General features: G+C 40.7%; 1 protein-coding gene across 1 annotated transcript; it reads right to left on the bottom strand.

Moving 5' to 3' along the window:
• Window positions 1-1,599: 1,599 nt before the first annotated feature.
• foxi2 (forkhead box I2) lies at window positions 1,600-5,698 on the bottom strand. Its single transcript, XM_085257970.1, has 2 exons — window positions 4,997-5,698; window positions 1,600-4,173 (listed from the first exon to the last, which is right to left on the bottom strand). The coding sequence occupies exons 1-2, from the start codon at window positions 5,598-5,600 to the stop codon at window positions 3,584-3,586; spliced, it is 1,194 nt and encodes a 397-aa protein (XP_085114096.1). The 5' UTR covers window positions 5,601-5,698; the 3' UTR covers window positions 1,600-3,583.
• Between the last annotated feature and the right edge of the window lie 2,454 nt (window positions 5,699-8,152).

Genomic DNA, 8,152 nt, shown 5'->3' with positions numbered 1-8,152 from the left:
TGAAAGAGTTGCTATTGTCAGACATGGGGAAAACCTGTTTTGTTTTCGTGGATCATTCCGGGACATTGACAGTCCCGTGTCCTGAAACGAGCCACCGGCCCGACGCAGCATCACTCTGCTGTGCTTATTTAACATCGCAGTCAGGGATCCTTGATGAAGTTGATCTCCGGCCCTTCATGTGAAACATGCTGACGAGACTGAACAGTTGTTTTCTGTGCTCCCTCTAAGATGTTTCTCATTAGCGAGGCGTCACCTCTTCCCTGTCTATTATCAGAGGAACAATTTGGGTTCGGGGAGAGGAGAGGGGGGGTGTCTTGTGGGGTCGTTTTGGGACTTGAATTCGGCCTACACTGTACAGTCACTGATCGAAATAGCACCAGCAGTCTAGTATTTAACCTGCTTCCCAGCTGGCCCAACAATGCTGCTTTTCAAATGTCACCCAATAGGGCCGCGCGAATGCCAAATTAGGACGGGGTGCCAAATGTTCCAGGCACAAAAGAAGGTGATCAAACAGAGCCTGGGTCAGTGGATCCTCTCTAATTGAAAAGTTCACACTTGGCAGCAGGAATGCTCATTCACGGACAACTCTGGAGAAGTCCACCAGGATGGGAAAGGCTCCGGAACCGTCTGCTCGATGTACATTGACATCGAAGGTCAGATCTAGGTAATCTGACTGTCGCTCAGGAGTCGCCGCAGCGCTGGAGAGGAGCGCAGAAGAAGAAACACGACGTGCTAACTGATCCTTGCTTTTACAGATTAGATCACACTGGAATGACTCTTTGGCTACGAAGCTGCGATCGTGAAAAGCTACATTAATAGGGCTTAATTAGTAGGTCAGATTTTTATTAATGAAACAAGGGTCACACAAGTGCATGGCATGAGGTGAAATGCTTTTAAACAATGTTCTATTATTACATTATGACAATATTTTTTTCCCCTTTAATTATGTTTGGATCCTCTAAATGGAAACGATACGCCCTCCCACCCCCACGCCCTCCCCTGCAGTCTGCAACCATTCTCATAACCGAGGGCCAAAAGAAAGAAGACGCAAATCCGAGATAATAAGAAAGTACAGTCATGTCAATTTCACGGCACAGTGCTTAAGTACCTGGACACATGCATGGTGTGAATTATAAACAGTGAAAACTAAATAAATCATCACATCATTGTCCCTAATCTGCACAATGGGTGGCAAATATTTGCAGAGGGAATTTCTCGATGCATCGTTTCTTAGCAGGAACAAAGGAACATGGCCTCCTCTCAGTTTGGGACAAACACTGCTGGAGAATGGAGACAAAGAGATACTTAAGGGGGATATCTTCACCTCTCTTCAGAGAGTCCCTAATTGATACATGGGGACCGGCATAAAGGACAGAGCACAATGGCTCTATTGTTTCACGTATTCTTTCTGTATGAAGTCGTCTGTAAACTGCTGAGTCTTTGGACCGGCTCCAACCTTGAACTTTCTTTCTTAATTTTGGTCAGAACTGAGCACAGCTCGTCTCTGCCTGTGGAGCATATTTAGTATTAGAAGTAGGCGCAAAAATATTAATCTGCTGTTCCCTTTGAAGTGGTAAATGTTGCAAACGTGACAGGAGAAAGGAAAAGTTGCACACAGAGCAGGCTGTAAATTTAAAACAAAGCATGTTTTCGTATCATGAGGGTACAAGTTTAATCTCTTTGTAATGCTGTACAGAAATATTGACAGAACAATAATATAGAAAAAAAAACATACTTCAGAAATGTACGTGTTGAAAGTTTCGAGGATTAATTTTCCTCAGAGAAACATTTCGTTTAACTCCTTACTGGAAACTTAACTCGCCGCGTTTTGATTTCCTCTAGATGAATATCGCAATCTGGAGATCAGCTGACACTTTAGCCTTGTCAGTAATTCACTGGAGGTCTTTCACTGGAAGTTTGAAGTTGTCTCACTTTTCCTTATAATTAGTACAAAACTGCATAGTTCTTTCTGGGGAATTTCCCAAATTCTAAGGAAATGTGAAAGCATCCGTGTGAACTTTTCTTAATTTTAGGAACAATTTTTGTTTTGGTGTCATTTTATTTTATTTTTTTTACGTATTGAACATCATTAGCAGTGGCAGATAGAGGCAGGAGGAGGCCCGGTATAAGCAGGCAAACTACCTGGTACTAAAATTGTCTTCTGAGAGCAAAAACCACCCGACAAACACTAATCGCTGATCTGAAAGTAAGAAAAATGGACTAAACAGAATAAAAGAGTCGTGCTGTAAACTTGACTTTAAACCACTACACTCAAGCCATAGATTCTTGTTAAACTCTGAGTACAAGCAGAATATTTATAAAGCTGGAAAAGGAACTTGAAAAGACCCACACAATAAAAATAATATGTAAATAATAGGTGAACATGACATACTAAAAAAAATGTTCATAGTATTTTTTTTATGCAAGTTGTTTGACTTTACAACTGATTATTAAATTAAAGTAAATTCATGGGGAATACATTTAAATTACAATGCAGACCTGAATGCACCTCATGCCCTGTTTAAAAGGATGCATGACAATACAGTAGATAGCACACAGCATTTATTTGTGATGGTAGATGAATCTGCTTATGTGCTGAATATAACGTATAAAGAAAAACAAAGGCAACAGAAGATACATAAGCCATTCAGTGATTGTCACATTGAATCCTGAGTGAAACCATAGTATAGGATATAGCTTTAGTGTACAGATCTGGGGGTTTAGTGAGAGCATTTCTTCTGCGTTTTGCAAAGCTAATATTCTGCTTTAACCAAACTATGTTCAGACAACAGTAGATAAAAAAAAGCCTATTTGCATAAATAGCATAAATAGTCACCAACTACTTTCATAATTTACAAAAATACATATTTATAAAGCACACGCGTATTTAAATGAGCCTTAGTGCTGCGGTTTTAGTCAACATGGAGATATTAAAAAAATAAGGCAAGCTCACGTTTAAGTTTACTTGTCTGTGAAATCAGTTATTATGTGTCTAAATATACAAAGAAACCTGTCATAGTATTGGGCACTTTCATGTCATGTGATTGTTGTTTTGAGGTAATGGCGGTCTCACGAAGGCAACTTTGGCAGATTTGCATTGACTGCGACTCAACTATGTGATCTGATAGAAGAATTTGGCTGCTCCGGAGAAAAATGGGCCACACTTGGCAAATGCATGTTTACATCTTAAGCGGTTTTATCTAAAAAGCAAAAGTAACATTCAAATAAAAAAAAAATAAAATAAAGTTTTTCAGTGGCAGCCTTTTTTTTTTTTAAAAAACCACTGAGAGCTTTGATATAGTCATGAAAAAGAAGAAAAAAGAGAAGTGCTTCATTTTTGTTACACTTTCAGGCTGACCTTTCCACCGTTTTAATGTTAAAAGTTAAATTAACTTAAAAAATATTTCGTGTTCTTTCTGGCATGTTGATCGGTGAAGGAAGTGTTGTGTTTTTTTATGTGGTGGAATGCAACCCAGCCTGTACTTAGATCTCGCTGCAGAAATAAATGCATGCAAGCATGCGTTTGAGTCATAGAGCAAAAATAAGTCCCTGCAACAGTGTGACGCTGTGGTTAAAGCAGGTCCTATAGCTCAGTGCCTTCCCTGGGATAGATCAAGCTGTTGACACTGAAACTGTTATAGAAGTGACTGTTGAACTGTCCGCTCTGCCCTCCGCCAAACGTGTTGTAGTACACTCCACGGTTAAAATGCAAGCTCTCGCTGTGCTCTGATGGCCCCGTGTCCTGCCCGCTGTGGTTGGGGTGGTATGGGCTCAGGGCGGTTATGTTCCTGTTCGAGAGCTCGTTCACCAGTCCAAGGGACCCCTGTCGGCTGGGGCCCCCCGAGCTGAGCGTGGACATATTGCTGTAAAAGTTATTAAAACAAGGAGCAGAGGAGGCCAGTCCAGGCGGGGACGCAGATGCGGATGTTTTGTGGTTCTCGCTCATCACTTCCATCTCTGGGGAGGAAGGCCCCAGGAGCTGAGGACTGTCTGAGGGTTTCAGTGGGGCAGCCGCTGTCGGCCTACCATCCTCAACCTTTGTGGCACCCACAGCTGCTGCTGCTGCTCCTCCTGCGCTGCTCTGATCCGATCGTCTTTTCCTTTTCCTGCGGAAATTTCCGTTATCAAACATCTTCTCACAGTTTGGATCCAACGTCCAGTAGTTCCCCTTCCCTGCAAGTGGAAATGAGAGACACATCACAGCTGAATTACTTCAGTTTTGTAATATTGAAACATTACCTGATCAGAATTTGTCTGACTAAATAAAATCCTAAATTTCTTTCTGATGCCATTTTTTAAAGCTTCCCGTCAAACTTTACAGAACAAATCAAAGCAATGTGAATGAACCTTAAAAGAAATGATCTATAAGAGATGTCTGTGTCACGGAAGCTAAGATCCAATAGGTAAAAATGTACTGTATTATACTGCCATCCCTAGTTTCCTATTATCTGCACTACTGGACACTTGGGAGTTCTCTTGGCACCTCTTCCTGAGCTGACTGTCTTTCTAGTCTAGACTGAAGTACAGGTTAGAATGAAAAACAACATTCCAGTCATAGTGTACAATACAAGCACTGCTTTAAAAATACTACAGTAGACTACTGAAGGTAGTGCAGAGGAACATAAACTGTACTACATTATTGTATACAGTCTGCTAATATTTATCCGTCTGTCTATATAAAGTAGTGCTACTTGTTTTCCATTGCAATATGAAAAGCACATACCTGACCTGATCATATTGACTTATTGGCAGTAAAAAAAAAAAACACTTTACAAAGCATCAACCAGGGTTTTACGCACATATCTGCTTAGGCACTATAAAATGAAGTTATTTAACTATTCATATTAATTTTTAAAAGTTTCAATTTTGATTGATTGAACGAAATTTTCTATTTAACTGATCACCACTGAGCCCTCCCGATGAGTAAACTCCATGTATTAAACGCCTCAACACTTTTGATGTACTAATAACGTTTTCTGTGATGCGTTCACGGTACCTGGATCGTCCTCGTCCCTCGGCACTTTTTTGAAACAGTCGTTGAGAGATAGGTTGTGCCGGATAGAGTTCTGCCAGCCCGCTTTGCTCTTCTTATAGAAGGGGAAATTGTCAGCCACGTACTGGTAAATCTGACTCAGGGTCAGCTTCTTCTCGTGCGCATTCTGGATGGCCATGGCGATGAGCGCCGAGTAGGAGTAGGGTGGACGGACCAACTTCAGCAGCTCCTCCTGGCTGGCGATGGACAACCAGCCCAGGTCGGGCCCGCCGAATCCAGGTGAGTTTGTTATGAACTGCCGCTGCGAGCCGTAGGAGGGCGGGATGAACGACGGGTTGTTGCCGTGCAGGTATGAAGCGGACGAGTTGACGCTCGGCCCGTTGAGCCACAGGTAGGGATTTGGAGACGACGCGTAGTCCCCGAGGCCGTAGCCAGCGGGCCTTTGCGCACCTTGGAGGCTCGGCTGGTGGTACATGCTGCTGAAGTTGTCGCAGTAGACAGCAGCCGCCATATCCGGGGCCTCCTGGGCGCCTTTGGGTGGGAGAGAACCGACGGTAGGGGAGGTGTGGTGGTGCTGGTGATGGGACTGAGGATCGATGGAGTTCATCACTCCCCGCGGGAAATCCTAAAAAGAAATGCTGAAGCGATTCAGGTGTCCTCTCCCCGGTGGTGCGCGCACAGCAGCAACAAGTGTCAGGGAGGATGGAGGAGTTTGGGGAGTTTTAATAGTATAAACCCTTGACAGAAGCCACATGCGAGCGCTTTTCCCAACAGCCAATAAACACACACGGTGAGTAAACGGGGGTGTGGTCACGCTCTAGCTCATTCATCAGAGAGTGGGTCAGTGGTTCTCAAAATGTTTCCCCTCCTTAAACCTCCCGGAGAGACACAACAGACACCCGCTGGGTTCAGATTTTCTCCGAGGGGTGGAAGCTGTGACCATTTAGCCTCAGTCAACAAACAGCGAACGTGGCTCAGACTGTAATAATCGCTTTTAGATGGGATTTCCTGGCCTGCTCACTTAGACCTGCACTAGAATTTACTTTTTTCAAGCCACCGAATGTCCCTTTCCCCCCTTCCTTCACTAATATTAAGTACTGTAAACGTTATTTTGGTTGGATTGTAAATACCGAGAGCTGACAGCAGATCTTTGGGCAGGCAAACCCATCACCCGCAGCCATCCAGATTTCTGCCACGCTACCTGTAACCACTCAGCAATCCACATAATGGGCAGCTGTGCAGTTAGAGACATCCCCTGAATGAGATGATTGGTTTTAAGTGATTTTAATTAACAAAAGTCTAACAATTAGTCATTATAAATGCAGGAAATGAATAAAGTATTTTGTAGTATCCATTAGCTGAATATGCAGTCATGGGGACTATTAAACCTCTCTTCATCTCCAATCAATGAGACTCTTTTCAGGTACTTGAAAAAAGTATCCCTTAGCCATGCTGAAGTGCCAAAGCAAGTGTGTGGTTAAAGGATGGTAGTCATTATGTTTTCTATGTGTTTTTACTTGGATTTATTTATTTATTTAATTTATTTATTTTTAAAAAAGCAGTGTTACTGAAAGATAGTTTGCTTTTCAAATCAGTGAATTTCAGTATCTCATAGCTCATAAGACAATGGGAGTATCCACACACCAAAACTCTTAATATTTTGATGAAGCAAATCATGCAGGACTAATATTTAATGTTTGATCTTCCGGGAAATGAGATGAAAACCTCAAGTAGATTAAAGGAACTGCAGTGGATTAAATCCTTCAAGTACAGCAGCTCCTTGGTGTGAGCAGTAGCACTAGTATTGTATCTGTAAAAACCTTATTTCCAATATCCTAAATTTATTTTGTACATTTACTCCTACATACTGACATGGTGTTTATTTTTTTTAAAACACAGAACATGGTGAACTTTGACTCAAGGATCCTCATCAAAATAAAACAAACCTTAACCCTTAAACCCAGATTTAAGCACTTCAGTGTGGTTCTGATGGAAATGGAAGCAAAGGCACAGACACACAAACTGTGTGTACTGTGTATATGTACCACATATACATAGATTAAATATATGTAAATACATGTTTATGACTCTGTCCTTGACCCTGTCATACTGTTTTTTTTTACAATAAAGAGATCCCTGTGAGGAGCAGTGATTTGAGCACCCACAATGTGAATATATATTCAGAGAGGAAAAAACTCAGTAAGTCATTTTAATAAATAACACTACTTTCGATATGCATTCTCATAGCGCTCTTTGCTTTATTTTATTAAGGTTTTTGTGATGCTTCACCGTTTATCTCTAAATTAACTGTTCCTGTCTAACTTTTATTCACTCATCTGATGTGAAATTCATGAATTAGATCCTAGTATGTAAGAAAATGATGCTCTAAAATTTTCATATACTCCAGTTAATATGATTTGTGAAGCTTGAAGAATAACACTTCCCAAAGAGGACTTCCTGTTATTGTTCATGTGCCTCGTAAAAGCTGCAATTAAACTGCACCTATTAATATTGTGAACTGTCAAGAAGTCTCAAGCGAAAATTGCTCGGCGGCACAAACATTGTTGCCCATAGGCAAGAAATAACAAATCTGTTTGTTTGAAGAGTTTTTAAAGTTGGTTTTGTGGGTAATTAAGGTGTCTGGAGAACATTCGGTTATTTGTTTTGTCTTTTAGTCAAAGCATTTCCTCTGTTTTTTTTTTTAAGTTGATGAAATTTCTTTCATTTTTCAAAATAAAAGATCAGTATATTTTGAACCTGGAGATTAATAAATAACAATAAAAAAAAAAATCAGTGTGATTGTGAGTTTATAGGACTTTAAATCTTGTTTTTTGGGTGTTAATAAATGGATTAAACCCCTAGTCTTGTTACTTTTGCTGCTATTGCTTCAAATCCCTCTGTGAAAGTTAAAGGTCGACTTCATTCAGTATTTTAAAAACAAAAAAGTTTTTCTCTATAGTGACACTGCCATACACAAATTACATTTCTCTGAGTCATTAAGAGATTTTGTTTGTTTTATTATAATTTGATATATTAGTCACTACATCAAGAATTACAAACCTTTTTCTATTAAAAATAGCAGTAAACCAAACTATTCTGAAAGGACTTTTACTTTATGAATGCTTATGCATGCCCTGGCTTCGGACCGTCAATCAAAAC

The sequence above is a fragment of the Mchenga conophoros genome, linkage group LG19 (genome assembly GCF_057382185.1).
Source record: "Mchenga conophoros isolate Kocher_MC1m ecotype Shallow Benthic linkage group LG19, M_conophoros_male_GT1.1, whole genome shotgun sequence".
NCBI classification, from domain to species: Eukaryota; Metazoa; Chordata; class Actinopteri; order Cichliformes; family Cichlidae; genus Mchenga; species Mchenga conophoros.
This window is presented reverse-complemented; position numbering and strand designations above follow the sequence as displayed.

Coding starts and splice junctions, on each gene's coding strand:
- foxi2 (XM_085257970.1), bottom strand. CDS start 5,600: ATGAACTCCATCGATCCTCAGTCCCATCACCAGCACCACCACACCTCC. Junction 4,174..4,996: donor GAGGGACGAGGACGATCCAG/GTACCGTGAACG, acceptor TTCCACTTGCAG/GGAAGGGGAACTACTGGACG.